The 19,289-nt window shown below is 37.4% G+C and overlaps 1 protein-coding gene across 1 annotated transcript in view; it reads right to left on the reverse strand.

Moving 5' to 3' along the window:
* Positions 1–8,902, reverse strand: part of hs6st1b (heparan sulfate 6-O-sulfotransferase 1b) — a 73,125-nt gene extending 64,223 nt beyond the window's left edge. Inside the window, exon 1 of the mRNA XM_065258470.2 lies at positions 7,995–8,902. Within this exon, the coding sequence (XP_065114542.1) occupies positions 7,995–8,515 (521 nt within the window). The 5' untranslated portion in view covers positions 8,516–8,902. The remainder of the gene's footprint in view (positions 1–7,994) is intronic.
* Positions 8,903–19,289: the final 10,387 nt, after the last annotated feature.

The following is a 19,289-nucleotide window of genomic DNA, read 5'->3' on the forward strand; positions in this document are numbered from 1 at the left end:
CACATTCCTGAAGAATATCTCAGCTGCTTCTTTTCATAAAATAAAAGTGAAGGAGGATTAGGACTGTTGAGCTCCTAAATCACCAAAAAAGGTTCATATTGAAGGATTTTGGAATTAAGGCAACATGTGGCGGTCGTTGACGTATTATTTTTTTTTTAGGGCGCACAATGCGAAGTTCAGCACAACATGTATGTAGCCCGTCATGTTTGTGGTTTTTCATTTCAAAATGTGTGTTCTGCACGTCGAGTGAACCTATGTGCATCACGTGTCTTGTCAAAATAAGTGCCTGCTGCAGACGCGTCTAAAGGATTTATGATAAAAGAGACGCTTGCGTTTGCCAGATACTCGCATAAACTCATGCGTAATCAAAGTTAACTGTTAAGGGAGTGTCTTGCGTGTATTCTGTGAACGTCTCTTTTATTATAAAAAAATAGCACTTATTTTGACAAAAACACGTGACGCACATGGTTTACATGACGCAACAAACACATATTTTGAAAACATGAGCAACACGAATAACACTCCGAACACATATTTTGAATTTGCGCCCCTCTGTATGTGTGTTCCCTGGGATCGAACCCATTGCCAATGCAATGCCCTGCCAGTTGATCTTCAAATGTTCCTTTATTTGCACTACATTGTGCTCCAAAGTAGAAGTAAAGTGACCAAATTTTAATATTGGGTGAACTATCCCTTTAAGAGCCTCACTGCGGCAGGCAGCATGGTTTTACTAAGCAAGTAATGCGATTATAAATGTGCAGTATTACATCAAAGGAGAGAAACGCTACAGTTACGCTGAACGAAGATGACAGCTGACGGGAACGTGTCCGTACACCCCTACAGCACCAGAAATGCATGGCCTACCACACGATGACTACACGGAGACCTGAAAGCAAGACAAGTACATGCAGCCGAAAATACAATGAGCACAACAAGAAAATAAGAGAGGGGGAAAGTCTAAGAGAATTTGGCTCTCATTTGTCTCTGCGGACAGGTAGTTAGTGGCTTACCGCTGGGTTGTTCCCGAGCAGGCTGCTGTCCTGTCTTTCCAGCTCACTAAATCACAGCCTGCAGCCTAAGCCGTTATTATTACGGGTCCACGCACCTTCTTCAAGACCACAAAGAGGATTCGCCTGTTGAGAACTATATTTAATGATGCAAGTGTTCTCTTGACCCATTGTTCTTATGCTCTACTGTCTAAAAAAGCTAAAATTATGTTGTTCCTGTGGGTCAGCTGGTAGATAATTGTGTTAGCAGTGCAAAAGGTTATGGGTTCGAACCCAGAGAACAGAGATAAAATGAATACCTACCTTGTAGTGCACTGTAAGTTGCTTTGAATAAAAAATCTGCCAAATGCATTGAATGTAAGGTAAATGTAATACTGTACTTGACTGAAAGGCCAAACAGGGTTCCCACACCTTAGTTAACTTCAAATTCAAGGACCTTTCAAGCACTTTCCAGGTCCAGGACTAAATATGGGGACACATTTCAAGTGAGAGCAAGATAACATCGTGTTACCTTTAAAGATACATTGTTACAGTCCCCTTTAAGGGAACTCGTGCTGCGTCACTGCAAAGACACTTTGGGGACGCCTCCAGGGGTAAGTGCGTGTGAATGTGTATATCAAATTCAACCAATGGTGAGGCTTAACGACAAAGACAGGGTGACGTGGGAGCCAGGAAGTATATCGCTATCTGAAATATTGCCAAAGACGGCATTACAGGGATGCAGGAAGTATAGCAAAGGAGACGCAGCGTCTCGTTCCCTTCTCAGGGAACAACAGTTACATACGTAACCCGAGACATTTTCATTAGTCAAACACAACTATGCAAAAAAGCATTTTGCTATGAATCAACATTCACATACAGAATATATAAGCATTTAAATTGAACAGTTTATGTGTGCTTAAAAAGTCTAACATTTTGAGGATATTATCCTACACTACACAGGGAATAATATGATTTTTTTTTTTTCAGAAAACTTCTTGCATAAAACAAATTCAAGCACTTTCAATGACCTGTATCTATGTATGTATACTTTCAACAACTTCCCAGGGCCTTGAATTTCTTCCCCCAGATTTACAAACTTTCAAGGACCTGTGGGAAAGTTTACTCTGGCGGACAACTACTTTCCAAGTGGTCAGATTTGTTCTTTTAATTTGACTGACAAAAAAGTGAAAGTAAAAATACTACTTGGGACAGAATACAACCACCTATCATTTACAATACATCCGAAATTGCAATAACACTGATACAACACTTGGAAAGCAATGTCCTATGATCATGACTTTTACGGGCAACAAGCATCACTCGTATCAGCTTTGGTGAAATATCAAACTAAAGATCTGATGCTGGTTATAGGCGTTAAAGTCCAAAACAAATTTTTTTTAGCCATTCAACCTACAAAGAGGTCATACCTTCACATTATATCCCAAAACTTGTCCCGGTGGAGCTACAAACCCACATTTAACACAAAAGCAGCACTGTGTCTAAATCTATCACAATTCTGCCTGATCCAGTTCTCGACTTTGACCTCCACATTAGAAGGCAGGATAAGGTGTGGTGCTATGCAAGATATTGCATCATAATCTCAGGTTATTAAAGAGCTTTGATACTACATGGATAGGTTATGGATGATGCCACGGTTGCATAATTATTAAGATAAGCAACTTGAATTGCACACAGACGTTGTTAACAGTCGGTTGCTAGGGGTTACAGACAGATTGGTCTTTCACCCGTCTACAGATGCTGCTTAGGTGAAAACTAAGAGCGTGTGGGTGAGAGGTTAACAACAGGGCGGATTACTGATTATTCTTTAAAACCTAAAACATTTATTAGTTGTTTTTTACATTATGAATACAGCACCTAACCAGCCATCTGCATGCTACAAAATTAATTTAGTAGAGCTCAGAAGCTGTACTATCAGTTACAGCATTTTCCTCAAGAGTTAACTAACCTTATTCTATTTCTGGTCGCGAGTCAAATTGCCTCTGTGTATGTGTGTGTTCGAAACACTACCCATGGGAACAACCTGATAATGAGCCTTTACTCCAGACTTATGATCATCATAACATGCTACTGCCTTCACCATAAAACTATTAAAAATAAGATTTAATGAGTACTGGAATAAACAGTAAACCAGCAACTAGAGATAAACAATATACTAAAAAACATAAAACAAGACTTGTTTATGAGTCTGATAGGATAAGAGCTATTAGAGGCAATAAATATGATGTAGTTATTTGGAGTAATTTGGAAACGCATTGGCTTTTGGACCATTATGCTGTTTATTCCCTTTTACTGTTATTCTCAAAGCAAATTAAACTAATTTACTACAACAATTACGTTGCATAATTAAATTGTTAAAAATGTTCCTGTAGCTCAGGAGCATTGCATTAGCAGCACAAAGGTCATGGGTTCGACTCCCTGGGAACACACAAATAAGTTGCTTTAGATAAAAGCATCTGCCAAATGCACAGACAAAATATGGAAATTATGATAAATGACTACTTAATTGAATAAAGATTTTAATGAAAATGTCTTAACTTGAAACTTTTAAAAAGTGAACATTCAAACATAATTTTCAAGGGAAAAAGTAAATACAGTTCAGTATATCAAACTTTATCCAAAAGATTTTACAGACTGATCCTTGGAAATCCAACACATTACTGTGCCGATGCTAGCGCCATACCATACACTATTTAAATTCCTTATTGCACTTAAATTAAGTTTAATCAACCTAACTTTACAATTCATTTAAACTTTTTAGACTAGTGAGGAGTTGCTATAAATTATAAAAATAAAGTTGAATTAGCTTTTAAGGGAACATATTATGAAAATCTGACATTTTCCATATTTAAGTAGGCTTGGGTATCGAGAATCGATTGAAACCGGGACTAGCTTCGCGATTTTCCCAGAATCATTCAAAAGTTAAAATTTCCATTCCTAGTTTCGATTCCCAGTCCGCCGACCGGAAAACAAACAGCTGAACACCAACGAAGAAGCGTCTACCAGAAGTGTTGGCATAACCTAGCGAGTCGAACATGGATAGCTTGCGTCGGCGGTCTAAAGTGTGACTTCACTTTTCTAAACAGACACGAAATCTCTGCAAAATGCAACATTTGCGCAAATATTGTTTATGCACGTCAAACATGACAATGCGCTGTGCCGACCGTCCTCCTCTGCCTCTTCCTCTGGCTCCGATATTCAAGTTCATAAATTTGATATTTATTTTGTAGGTAAAAACAGCCCAAAAAAGCTTACAAGTAAAAAGTTAATATTCAAATTGATGGAGAAGGTCAGACTATTTCCTTCAAGACCATTGGTTAGCTAGCTCATTTAAAATATCCTAAACATTTTTGCCTCTTAAAAGAATCGGAATCGAGAATCGTTAGGAACCAGAATCGAAAACAAGGAATCGGAATCGTTCAAACTCAAACGATACCCAACCCTATATTTAAGGGCTATAATTGGGTGAAAACCTAGAAAATATGAAAAAAAAAACAACCCAGTAACTTAGTTTTGGAAAACCATTCTCTGCTAGCATGTAAATTTTCATCATTGAAATTTACCTCCCCTTGGGATGTCAAAAGGGGATCTTATTATAATTATACCGTCCCTTAATCTGCACTACCCAACCTCAGCACTGCCATTTCTTGCAGAGCGAAAGAGAAAAAAATAATTGACAGCAGTGTTTCCCATATATTCATTTATCTGTGGCGGGCCGCCACAGAATCAACACTGGCCGCCACAAATAGATTTTTCATGATTCCCATTTACATTTTAATTTTACTATTTAAAACGGCTTAATTCATTGCAGGGAGCGCTCAGCGCGCCTCCATCCTCCCTCTCTCGTTGTGTGCAGCGCAACAGCGCGCGCCCCCGGCTCCCTCCCCTCTCTTTGCTGAGCCTGCACCTCTCTCACATAACAGTGAAAAGTATTTAACTCCGTGTTCCTCCGTGTAGTTTCTCTTTTTCGCGTAAACGTCAACAGTCACGGGTGTTACTAACAGAGAAGTCGATGGCTGATTAAGTTCATCATGAGAGTGACTTGTTTCCCACATATACCCGTTCTGATGTGAGTCTGTGTCCGAGCTCGCTCTCTCCCTACCTATGATGCGGCATGCCCATGCACGTGTTCTGTAGTAACAGCAACTGTGTATTCTCTCACATTTCTGAATTTGCAACAAATTGTTTGCGCTATACAATAAAATACCACTCGTATTTCTAATAAAAAAAGCGCTCAAAACACAACAACACTGATGAGAAGAGCAACACCAGTACAGCCTCAATGTAAACGTATGATGATTTTTTCAGATAAGGTCGCGTTTTTAGCAGCAGTTTAAGAGAGAACTGATTGGATTAAACAAAGAGTTACTGAGTCGTGGGTCGTTACTGGGTCCTGTTTAGTCACCATTTTATAGACAACAGAACAGAAACTATGTAAAATAGCATTCTAGTTGTGTTAAAATGCAATATAATTGACGGATCAAAGTAAAACACGACGCAATGACGTCACATATATGCTAATCAGCGTGTGACGTCATCGCCGCCACAGTATCTCAAAATCCTGTGGGAAACACTGGACAGCACAATTAAGTTTCAATTTCAACAAACCACTATTATGGCGATCAATGTTTGCATTTCATCAGCTCATTTGCATTTAAAATGACACACCCAAAACCAGCACATTTTTGCTCACATCAAAGTGGCAATTTTAACATGTTATAATAAATTATTTATATGGTACTTTGCTAAAGCTTCACATATTCTCTGGGGACAATAAAGATTTATGCATCTTGTTTTTTTTTTGCAAAAATTTCATAATATGTCCATTTCTCCTCACTAGTCAAAAAAGTTAAAATCAATTTCAAACTTATTAGATTAAAAAAAATTTAAAATGTAAGTGCAACAGGGAATTTTAGCAATGTACCATCTTAGCTATTTTAAAAACCTTACCTCTTAACCCAGGGTCACATCCACAACTCAGAATTTTGTGCTATTGAACTTCATATTAGGCATGGGCCGGTATAAGATTCTGGCGGTATGATAACCTTTAGCAAAAATACCACGATTTCACGGTGTTGCGGTTTTGCCATTGCAACACTAAAATGTGTTATTTTCAAAAGCCAGGTACAATAAAGCCTTTAAATTATAATATGCTTTCAACACATATAACATTTTCGTAATGTATATTAAATGTAAACATCAAATCAATCACATGACTTCATGATTTAATGAATTTTGTATAAGCACAGCTCATACCTTGGAGACAGTATCACAGAACATTTTAGTGGTTTTGAAACCTTGACCGTTTTAAACCTCGGTATACCTTAAAACCGGTAATCAGCCCATGCCTACTTCATATTCACTGTGCACAAACACGTCAACAGCGGGAGTGTGTTAACTGTGCTCTGCTTGTTTAAGTGTAGCCGTGGCTGACAGTGTAAGGCCATTGAGATCAACTAGTAACAACTGATGGCTCTCTCAGTAGTGCAATACACACTTAGGCCCATGTGCCAAGGCATGTGGACTCAGTGACTGAGGTGCCTATTACGCTGGTCGGGTCGGCTTTTAAAGCCTCTCTCTCAGTGATTAGGCATAACCATCCATGAAATTCCCAATTTTCATCAACTAAGCCTGAAGTTGACCGAACGTTCAACTTAGATCCACAACGTTGGCTGTGATTTTTCACAATACATGTGAATCGAGGCATTTTCACAAACACAGAAAAGGTCTTTACTGTAGAGTGTGAGTTTATACCTTCATTATCAAAAAGGATTAAAGGTTTAAACGTTAAATGACCTTCCGCTAAAAGTACACCGGAATGCTTAGTCATTCAACTATTGGAATTTTTTTTTAAAAACCTAGGAAAGCACCTGGGAAAGTGAAAGGTAAGACAAGTTTCAAACAGTCTTAAACTTTCTGTCATCAAATAAGCAGTCGCTTACCCAAGTCACGAGTCACCGTGTCCATTATCACATTCAAGAGAGGTTTTAAAAAAAAACACAGAAATGTCATGAAAGATGTGGTCGAAGATGTAAAAGTGTATTTCAGCTCTTTCTACAGACCTTTTATAACAACCTACTTACTTTTATCTGGTTACACAGATGGTGAACTTCCTTGTGTATCAAGTGAAAGTGCTTTGGTTTTCAAGTCGTTGTGATAATAAACATGACCGAGCCACTTTATTTTTATGTTAACTTAGAGAAATGACTGGACACAAAGAGAAAAACTGGTTTAAACTATAATGCCACAGTAAAACTATAAAAAACATTGTACAGATTTTGGGAGACATTTAATATATATTTTTTGTTTTTTTACAGCAGTAATAGTAGCTTAAGAGTCGATACGACTTCCACAAACCCAGGAGGTACGAAACAATTGAACAATTACAGTTGTGTCTTCTGTTAAACACTGCACAAATGTAAATATAGATTTAAACGTGTCTGGTAAACAACAATTAGTCACCAAGTTAACTTTCCATCGGAACTTTGGTGGAATTTTAACCGTAGCAGGTACAAGATTTTTCTTTGATAACTGCCTGTCTAAACGTGCCTTTGTTGAACTTGTGTAACCTCTTTCATTTAAAAAGAACCACAGTATTAAAATACACTTGGAAAAAAACAATATATAGTTTATGGTTTTCATTATAAATGGACCATCAGCTGAACCATTACAAAATTCCTTTATGTTTTGGGTCTTATTCCAGTAGGATTTAATAGTGTTCTGTTGTGCCATATAACATCCAACCAACACATTACCTGTAAAGACCCACATAGACCATTATAGTAAACCAATCTATTTCCCATTATCACCATTAAACCATTACAATTTCTCTGATGGTTTCTGTTGTTTTGTCAGCAGGGTAATGTTAGTCTATCAGCGGGGGCAGCAATAAACAATTTGCCTTCAAGCTTTTAAGTTCTTGTAAACTCATCGTGTAGCCTATTGAATGTTTTGAAAACCTTGTAATGCAACAGTCAAACAACTCACCTCGAATTTTTAGACTTGCTCTCTCTTTTGTTGAGAACTCCCGGTACACAATTGGTGAGCTCGGTCCAGTCAGCGTGTAACCCGCAACTCCAGCCGGTTGAGAAACGGGAGAACAGCCAGGTCTCCTTACGGTTCGGACGGTAGCATGTACACTTCTTCTGTCCGGGTCTGCAATCGCACGGAAGCTCCAGACGAACATTTTGGACCAGATGCCTTCCGAATGTGGTCCCGCCGGTCTTCTGGATGTGGAGGAAAACGATCACATCTTCTCCCTTTATCTCGAACTCTATGTTGCGTTGAAGATCTTTAATAGGAAAGTAGTACTTTTTCACATAATGGGGATCCGGAGAGGGGAAAATGGTCATGTCCTCTTCACCGAGAAGGTATCCATGCGGGGAGCCGAAGTTTATCACCCCGGGCGCCACGTACTGATACATTATCAGCATGAAAAACACCGATCCCACGACGATCAGCAGAAATTTACTGGTCCTTTCAATCATGTTCCTTTCCGTGTCGTGCATTTGTAATCATTTCTCAAACGACAACGAGTCCTTGCTGTTTCTTTGGGGCTTTGCCCTTTCGTCTCTCCACATACAGATCATCATACTATATAGAGAAGTCTGTGTCCGCTTGCGATCAGATACATTGTAAAAACATGGTCCATGTCCGCTTAAGAGTACAAATTCATACACACTGTAAAAAGTATCGATACATTCACGCTACGCGTTTGGATACATGTATCCACATGGCACTCGTGCGGTAGTCTTGTTCCGACCTGTCCACAAACCAGCTCAAATTCGTCCACGGGACTCCTATTACAGCCCAACAATCCGCAAACCTTGTTGTTGAGTCCTCTGTGTAGCCAGCAGTCAGAAAATGCTTCCCCTGTCTCGTATAATTACTCTATACGGCCACAAGAGCGACACCCACTTTCCCTCACTCACTCCCGCGCGCGCACACACATATCAAGCGAACAGGGCTTTAATTTTTCGCTTGGTGGTCACGCTTGTAACATATTTGACGCGTTGGTTTTTGGACTATTATATTGTTTATTCCTCACAATTGTTATACTCAAAACCAATAAATGAAACGTGATGCAAAATTTGGGTCGCACAATTAAATAATTATAAAATGTTCCTGTAGCTCAGAACAATAAGTATCACTACAGTCTAGGGATGCTTAACGATTAATCGCGATTAATCGTTAGCAGAATTAAAGTTTTTGTTTACATCATATGTGTGTGAACTGTGTATAATAACTTTGTATAAATAAATGTACACACATGCATGTATGTTTTAGAAAATTTTACATGTATATACATTTGTATATTTATGTATAATTTATATTATATATAAATATAAATACTTAATATATACTTTTTTTTCTTAAAATTATACATGAATGTGTTCATATACATATATATACATATTTATTATACACAGTTTACACACATATGTGATGTAAACAAAAACGTATATTCTGCTAACGATTAATCGCGATTAATTGTTTAGCATCCCTACTACAGTCCTGGGTTCGATTCCCAGATAACACACACACACACACACACACACACACACACACACACACACACAATGACAAAATTATGCTTTGTAAATTAGAAATTCCTGTTTTAAATATTTGGATAAAAGGGTCTTCCAAATATAATCATTTACATGATTTTAATTTAAATGAGGATTTTAGGATATTGTTAAGGTTAATCTGTTGACGAAATAACAAAAAAGTACAAAACAATTGATTTATGGTGTATTTGCACAAGCTGAAAAAAGTGATAGTATTGTAGCAGACAGATATGTGATTTCGAGTACAAAAAAAATTAAATGCGTGAACCAAAACATCAAACCTGATTGATGAGATTTAGAGTTACTGCTGCAACTCCCCTGAGAACCGATAGGGGGTGACACGGAGGAATATGGGGACTGACATGGACGTGTCAAAACTGTTTCGTTTCATTTAAGAAACACATTATTATAACATATTGATGATAGATATGTTTAAATGAATTCGATAGAATAAATAATTTAATCAAACATAATATGAAGCTTATATTACTGATCTGATCTTGGGTTTTGAATTCTTATCCATTGGATTCTTATTTCTCCATGGCATTTATGTTTCATTTATTTTCACTACATTTTCATCATGTATCTTACAGAAGCTGTTTTGACCAAAGCACATCTGAAAGTAGAGGTATAGATTATTGTCCAATAGTGGCAAAGTTTTATATAAGTAAAAGTTTAAGAAATGTTTTAAGCCTATAGTATTACAAAAAGTGGTGGTTTCCTGGACAGGGATTATCTAAAGCCAGGACTAGACCTTCATTTAATAAGGAAATATAACTAGTTTTAACAAACATACCTTACTAAAAACATTTCTTGTGTGTGTCAATTTTGAGGCAAAACAAAGGGCATTCATGTATTTTAAGATATGTCAGTTCAAGTTGTTTTCAGTTTGGACAGCACTTACATTTATTTCAGTCTAGGACTAGTCTAATCCCTGTCTGGGAAACCATGCCATAGGGTTTAAAATGTTCAGTTTTAGAACACACTATTAAAGACAATAAAGCTCAAAAGTATGCATACTTTACATTGTTAGTGAATGTTACTGTGGGAAAACCCAAACCATGTTTTTCCATTTCAACTAGCTTTGCCCTCCATTTTTTCCTCATATAGTGATGAAGGCATTTACTTGCATTCCAATTCCATTTGTCAGTCTAAAATTTCAGTAGGACGCATGTGACCTTGATCCTTTTAGCTCAAATACTGAAACGCATTAGTGTCAACCATACAATAAATTAACAATGGCTACATGGTAAACATCCATGTTTATGTCAGTTTGGCTAGAATGTATCACTTGACCCCAAGCGTATTTGTTTGTACGGGGTGAACTCTCTCCACTTCAGTGAAGCGATCAGCAGTGTTTTTCTATGCGAGAGAGCCCATTAGTCCAGCACATGAAAATAATTCAAGCAAAAGCCATAGCAGCATTTTTATGTTTTTAAATCATGCAAAATTTAAATCTTTACTTTCAAAAAAAAGTTTTAGCTATTTAATCACAAAGTAGATTAAAGCAACGCTATGTAGTTTTTTTACCTTTAAATAATGTCTCTAAAATTATTTCAGTGATAGAACAACTTTTAACTGGACAAATTGTACTGTTGCTGCAACCTGAGCAGCCTCCTGACTTTTATATTTATAACACTTAACATTTGGAATACATGAAGCACTTTGGTCACGTTTCAACCACAATAAGTCAAATGTAATAACCCTATTTAAGAATATGGCCCCTATCCTGACAGACAGTGACTTATATTGATTTAGCAAACTGTATTCATCTAACAACACCAGACAGGTAATAACTATTTATTAGGTTTCTATTATCGACAAATGACTTCATCAAATGTCTAGTTGGCTGAATCATCTGACACCCCACAATGTGAAAATTATATTTCCTTACAGAACTTTTTCTTCTAATACCAGTTGGAGAAGTTTTCAGGTTTAACTCAATGATGTTTCACACCTTTATTTCATCTGTAGGTTAAGCATGGCACACTAGCAACGCCAAGTGAGTTAAAATCTTCGGGAAAACACACAAAGATCAAATAAGTATCTTGAATGTTCTTTATTCATATAAACCCAGTAAACTATACTTACAGTATTTCTACATCCAAATTTATGAGATTGATTTTAATGAAACCTGTTGTTGTCAGAAAGGTCTGCAAATGACGATTGATGTAGTTTGTGTTGGTTAGAACATTGTCTTAATGTCCCTGCCATTAACCTTAGTTATGTGGCTTTAGGGATGAAAGCGTTGAAGCAGAAAAGTGGTTCAAGTTCCTTTAATGAGCAAGGACACAGAAACCCGACCCCAAGTTAAACTGCATTTAATTATTGCCTTTATTGACCAGTGGCTTTAGAGTCCAGCCATTCAGAGATAATCTCCGGAGAAAAAATCCAGGCAAACAGCATAAAAATGTGGAAGAACTGTTGCACCATATGTTTGGTGTCACTTTTCAACTGTTTTGTCATCAATACGCCTCACTGTACTACAGATGGCTTGCATTTATTGGTTCAAATGAGAAAACGTTTCAAGTAAAGCCGTAGCACTTTGCGTGTTTTGCATGGTTAATTGCTCATGTTGTTATTTATTTGTTTCATCAAATGACACATTTAGCACCTAAAACAACAAATGCTTGTGCCAGATCGCACAACAAACATTTTCTTTGCAGGTTCAAACTATAGCTGTCACAATTTATTCTAATAGATGTAGGGGTGGTTTTAAAGACAGGCTTAAGCCAGGCCTTAGTTTAATTAGGAAATATAACTAGTTTTAACAAACATGCTTTACTAAAAACATTACTTGTGTGCATTTTGAGGCTAAACAAATGGCAGTGATGTATTTTTAAGATATGTTAGTGCAAGCTGTTCTCAGTTTTGACAGTTCTTAAAGGGGTGGTTTAATGGTATTTCAAGCATTCTGACTTATTAACACAGTTATAGTGTTGTTTCCTCATGCTAAACGTAGGCAAAGTGTCAAAAAAGCAGTGTGCCGAATGCACTTCGCCAGGGTTCGTACAAGTTTCGGAAAGCTTTTTTTAATTACAGGTCCAGTTGACGTTTCAGGGGCTTTCTATACGTATCACTTCTTTATTTGGGCACTTCCCCCGGAAAACCCCGCCCCACCCGTCAATCAGCGAGAGACGCTAGAACTTGCAAACATCACAACACGCAACAGCTTTGTTTAATTTCAAAACTCAACAATGGCAGGAAAAAAAAGAAGTGTGTTTTTGAATGTAAGGAGTAGAAAGACAGCCTTATGAAAACAATGGATATAGTTTATTATCTGGGGTAGCAACGGAGTTTTGCGTGTGTGTTTGATGTGCTGGATTTCAGTCCCAACTGGGTTGCATGCGGTAAGTAAGACTTCTGTCTTATGTTGGAAATAGGCGCGTGCATATTATATAAATGACAAGAACATGCAGTGAATCATAAGTTAGACAGTGTTGTATAGCGTTGCATGACTCGTACTCGCTCCTCCTGCGGTAGTAACTCCTTCTTCATTTTTTCGTACGTTATCGGAAAGATTCGGTAAAGCTAATCATTCTTTTATAAATCTGATTAAACTAAAGGCTCTTCAAAGATATAAAGGATGTAATACTAGTTTATAGGTACTCCAAATTAACATCAGAAACAGCGTGTTACGTGAGCTTTAAAATAAAATAAATTTATTTTAGTCTTGGACTAGTCTAATCCCTGTCTGGGAAACCACCCCAAAGAGAATAAAGACATTCAGAAATGTCAGAGACTTTAATTATTGCATGAACTACCATTAAAGCTACATTATGTAAGATTTTTGTAATAAAATATCCAAAATCCACTTGCTTAGTATGATATACTTAATGAAGTTTACTTACATGATCCCAACAGTTGTAAATCCAGAAAAATTCCTGTTTTAAATATTGGCTCATTCATTTATTAATTTTAGTGACTTTATATTTGCGCTATCCACAGTTTCCGGTTGTAAAAACTATGGCAACATAAGTGGACGAACGCAGTACAGCACCTAGTATGCAGTTGTTGTGCCTTGTAGCTAATTCATTACGATGGCATACGATAATGTTATCAAACATACGGGTAAAAAAAGCATTTGTGAACATGATAAGCGAATTCCATGCCAACTCTGAATGCGAAAATAACACCTCTCGTCGTTCCACTCTTCTTCATAACGCAATTAAGCTTCACCTTTGTTTTTGTGTTATTGTGTAACAGCGCCTTCTAGTGGTGAAAATCTACCTATTGTGGCTTTAACTATTTTAACAGTAAGAGATATATTTTTACAGCATTTAATAATCTTTGTTAAAGGATCAATGTGTAATTTTTACCAGTAGAGGTTGCTTAACTAATAACAACAATGTAAAAGAGCATGGAATGATTGGAGTATAGTCGATCCGATAGAGCCCTTATATCATGTTCATGGAGGAAGTATTGAAATAAAGATTTATATTTGGGATAATGTAAGTACATGTGCACAAAATATATAATGCTGGATATTTTAATGCAAGAATATTACATATTGAGCCTTTAGTCTTCAACATATGTAGTTATATCTGATTGTGATGATACCTTTGTGATGTGCAATACGTTTGTTCAACTCATCTGCACACAAACGAAAACGTTTCACTTTAATGTGGACAGACTAAGGGTATGCAAGTGTGCACAATATGTTGCTTTTGGCTACAGAAGTGATATAAAAAAGTGCACAGAACAGGAAACACTTCCTCCATCACAGCATTTTGCAGCTACTGACTGACTGTTTGATGGTGTGCATGTTACAGTATAGGAAGTAATGTACAGTATATGTGACATAATGTGACACCAGTTTAGAATCATGTTGCTTAATTGGTTAGTGTGGTCACACACAGCTGTTTAAAGTCTTATGTGCAAGAGTTTTTTAGTGATTAAATCATTTATAAGCTACAGTTTAGAGGAGAAAGAACAGACACCAGCCGTACTATAGTTTAATAGTGTGCATTAAATGTAACAGAATGCTTTGAAGGAAAAGTTCAATCACAAATAAACTTAGGCCTTTGTGTACACCTCGTATAAAGATGTGGATCACAAGTGGACATGCCAATTCACACCTGGTGTTTTGTCCACTTTCGACCACTTCTGTCCTGAATACCTTTTGCACTGCTAAAGCAATGTCTGAAATGTGTAAACTTCTGAGCTATACGTCAACAGTGCATCCTCAATTAAAAAAAAAAAATTAATTATTTTAATTTTCATAAATTATTACAATTCAAATTAATTAACAAAATGTTAATGTTTAAAAAGATTTAAAGTGAGATTACATTTAAAAGTTCAGATCTGAGAATTGCATTTAAACAATATGAGAATCATAAGTGGACTTTCATAGCAATTGTAGGTCTACACATGTCCCATGCTATTTCCCAGCCAGCTCGTTTACTGTAACAAACAAGAAAGTATGTCTGCTTTGATTTAACATGCCCGACTGCTGATGCTGTTAAACAAGCTTTTAAAATGCTATGAAATGCTGTATCAAAGACACAACGTCCAGCGTATCGCTGTGAAAATTATGAATTTCCTCCAGGCCGCAGAATAACTCCCTGCATATTTCCCTGTCGCTGAGTTTCTGTGAGTTTGCCTTTGAAGCACAAAGGACTAACGTCAGAGACAGAGGCAGCTGCATGGCAAAATTAGATTAGACAAAGCCTCCCAAAGACAAGGTGGCTTGTCGAAGCACCATGGAAGCAAAGTGTTGTTAAATTCAGACTTTCCATCATGACCTCCAACTCCAGCAACTCTATGAAATAATGAAATAACATCTGTCCTTTAAAGGGCTTACATGCACAACAGGAGACCTCAACCTGCAAAATGCTTTCAACAACCTTGTTGGACACCAGAGTACTGTGGTGCATTCATTATTTTTCGTGCAGACTTTCTTTCGAGGAAACATCGACCCTGTATGTCATCTTAGCCACCCCAAAATTAATAAGTCTATCAAATGGAGTGGAGTATACAGTGGAGATAGTGGAGTAGACCGTGTGTTACATGTTACCCGGAGGCAGCTACAAAACCATTGTTTTAAGGTATTTTTGCTGGTGTTATAATTTGCTAGTCTGTATGAGTGAATTCATGTCTGCAAAATATAAAAAAAAACCCTTAAATTAGCAGGCAAACACCTCTGACAGGTGTTTTAGCATTCGTTGTAAACTTGTGGACCTATTTTTCCAAACGCCTCAAACCCGTATATTCTTCCGCTGTGAATAATAAACACTCCAGCCCAGTTGGTGGCGATAATCTGCCTTTGCCAATTGCAAGAATAGAAACAAAGTTCCCGGCGCTGAGTAATACCGTACCTCACAGCACATCTAATACAAGTCAATTGAGTTGGAAAAAACGACGATAAAACCTGTTGGAAAGGATCTTTTGCAGCGAGCATATCAGTGAACACCCCTGACCACTCGGTGAGTTTCAAGTCTTTGTAAACTAAAGTTTATTGTGTAAATATAAGACATGAACTTAAGCACAATTGTTCTGCGCATGTGCACAAGGTATTTTTTGCATCCAAAACTATGATTCATGTGTTTACATGCATACTTCTCTCCTGATGATCAGATCACCGATTGGACTACACCACCCCTTTCAATGCAATTGAAATTGGCATCTGATCAACCTCAGTTGCATTGATTAAGGTTTTACATGAAGGCTTTTCGATCCGATTGAAAACCCAATATATTTGTTTGCATGTAAACATACCTATTGTGATTTTAAATGATTTCTAAATGTTACTATTATTTTATATTTCTTTATAAATTACTAGATTTTTCTAAATTCTTATATGTGTATATATATTTTATTTATTTATTTATTTTTATCTATATTTTTTTTAGGGAGGGGCAAAATTGTTGTTTAAAAAAGGCAATAAATAATAAAAAAATAAAATTATGCATTCGCAATAAATTTGCCTTGTTTAATATATGAAGCGTTTCGTTGCAAAACAAGATAAATCCGTTTTAACATTTTGGTCAAAACATGTTTATTATTATGTTATCATGTTATTATTTTGTTTTATGGTGCTACTTAGCTGTATTATTTAAGTTATGAAGGTTTAAATCAAAGAAACCAACTGCAGTTGAATTGATATTAATTGGAATGCACAACCAAAAAACGAGATTTCTGAAAAATTAAAAAAACGGAGTTATCTCGTTTTGCAACTAAACTATTCATATACTGTACACAGACTGCTAAGTATCTGTTAGATAAAGATCATGATAAGGATATTTTATTATCAGACCTGTGCACCAGATTCAGAAATAACAGCATTGTTTCTCTCTCTCTCTCTCTCTCTCTCTCTCTCTCTCTCTCTCGCGCGCGCGCGCGCGCGCACGCACGCACACTCACTCACTCTTTCTTTATTTGTCAAGGACAAAGTAAATTCTTAATACAGCAAAGCATATGAACCCATTGGCTGTCCATTGAAAGACCTCATGACAATACCCTCGTGCTTGGTACCTCTCTCCACTCGAACAGGTCTGCATCTGTTTAGCTGCCAAAGTGCTTATTGTGTTTCTGAGGTGCAGAATTCATCATGCTTGTAAAATCACAATAAAAGCCATCTGTGCTAAGCAACCGCTCCAAAGAACAACATTGGTCAATCTTGTGCTTTTATTCGGCAAAATCGATTGTTTGAAATTAGTTGCACTCTTTCAACGATGTGATTGGCCAAAATTCTGAATCATGGAATTCAATAAATAATTTCAAGCTAGTGCAAATCAATATTTGCTAACCAGTCAGGTTTTCGTTTTAGTAGAGCAAACGCATGAAGTTTCATCTACATTTTCATCTTTTCTAAAGAAAATCTCAATGGTCTCTTGCAGATTTAAATGATGCTATTATTACTGTCAAAATTAATGATGCTACAGTATAATTCCTGCATACATCTAAAACACTGTACTCCTTACTAACTTTATGAAGAGAAATCAAACACGGAGGACAAGTACAAAGCTATCCAGCTGTCTCACATATGTCAGGTCTCTGCAGTTAGAGCCACCCATCTTTATGAGTAATACAGTATCAGTACTGAAGTCTCTCTGTGTATAACATGCTTTGAAATGACAGCTAAGACCAAGCTGATCACAGGGTTTGAATGACAGGTTAAAGACGCTGCCAACCCTCCTGCAGAGCTGCAGTGAGCTTCTTGCCAAAAGCCATCCCATCATACGTATCAACAAACAAACAAGAAATGATTCGGATATTCTCCAACATGGCAATCCTGCCTCCACCAGCTCCATTATCCGAAGCATCTCTGTGCTGCCAACGCGGACCTCAAACTAATGAACTGAGAAAATGCGCTAAAACGCATTTACATTTAACAAAATGAGCACTGGGGAAAATGAACGGGCTGCTTTGAACACAATGAGTCATATTAAAGCAAGCAGTGCATTGAAAAGGTAATCAATGCCTCCCCAAAGCCCAGGCTCCCTTTATGCACAGCGGTTGCTCATTTGATATGTTAATAAGCTCCAGATGCAATAATTGCAGGGTTAATTAAATGTTACATTCAAAGAGACTCGGAGAAGTGTTTCCTGATTATAGTACAAAGGAAGAAGGAACATTCAGGCCAAATTTTTGGTAAAAGAGAAAGGTTATATAAGGTGAGGAAGGTAATGCAAGGTACAGGTGTGAGTCTAAGTCGACAGGACTTTCAACCTAAAAAATAATAGTTTGCAAATGCCTGGAGGTGTTGCAAACATGGCTGCCGAATGGCACAACTTCCATTAACGACTTTGATCTGTGTATCCACTTTGTGTATTCATAGCAACATATACATCATCAGTGGCGGTCGGTGATTTCTTTTCCAAGGGCTTCGATGCAAAGCTCATCACAACATGTCCGTCATGTGTGTGGCTCGTCATGTCAAAATATGTGATGCATCATGTAAACTTATGTCAAAATACTAGCCTGATTATTAAAAGTTGCGATCTTCTCGGCAGATATGGCTATGGGGTAATAATCAAGAACTTTGCTGCCGTAACACGGCTGCCAACATGATCTCACAAAGTTCCGTGGGATAGTCACGGAATTTTGTGCTCATTTTTCCGTGGCATTCTCACGGATCTCCGCATTTTTCCGTGGCCCTGCTACGGACTGTCTTTTTCCGTGGCATTCTCACGGATTGGTTACTCAACTGCTTTTTCCTATTTTCAAACCATTTTCGCTTCGGTTTAGGGTTAGATTTGGTGTTTGCATTAGTATGTCACTTTAACTATTGGTTTATATAATTTTTTCTGATTTATTCTTTTATATTTTCTAAACTTTAATCAACTGTCGCCTGGCGTTGGGGTTAGAGTTGGGTTTGGGTAGGGATGTCATTTCATGTAAATCTAACCCTAAACCGAAGCGACAATGGGAAGAAAACAGGACAAAACAGTTGAGTAACCAATCCGTGATAATGCCACAAAAAAAGACAGTCCGTAGCAGGGCCACGGAAAAATGCGGAGATCCGTGAGAATGCCACGGAAAAATGAGCACAAAATTTCGTGACTATGCCACGGAAATTCGTGAGATCAGGTTGCGGCTGCGGGAGGCGCAGTGATATTACGCAGCAGCCGAAAATAGTCCCCTTAGTAACATTCAATGGCAGGGGACTATTTTCAACAGTGCGTAAGATCATTCCGCATCCTGTAGCCATGTTACGGCAGCAAAGTCCTCGATTATTACACCAGAATGAGAGTATAGTTCTTAGCCTAGACTT

Source organism: Paramisgurnus dabryanus, chromosome 22 (assembly GCF_030506205.2).
Source record: "Paramisgurnus dabryanus chromosome 22, PD_genome_1.1, whole genome shotgun sequence".
Lineage (NCBI taxonomy): Eukaryota > Metazoa > Chordata > Actinopteri > Cypriniformes > Cobitidae > Paramisgurnus > Paramisgurnus dabryanus.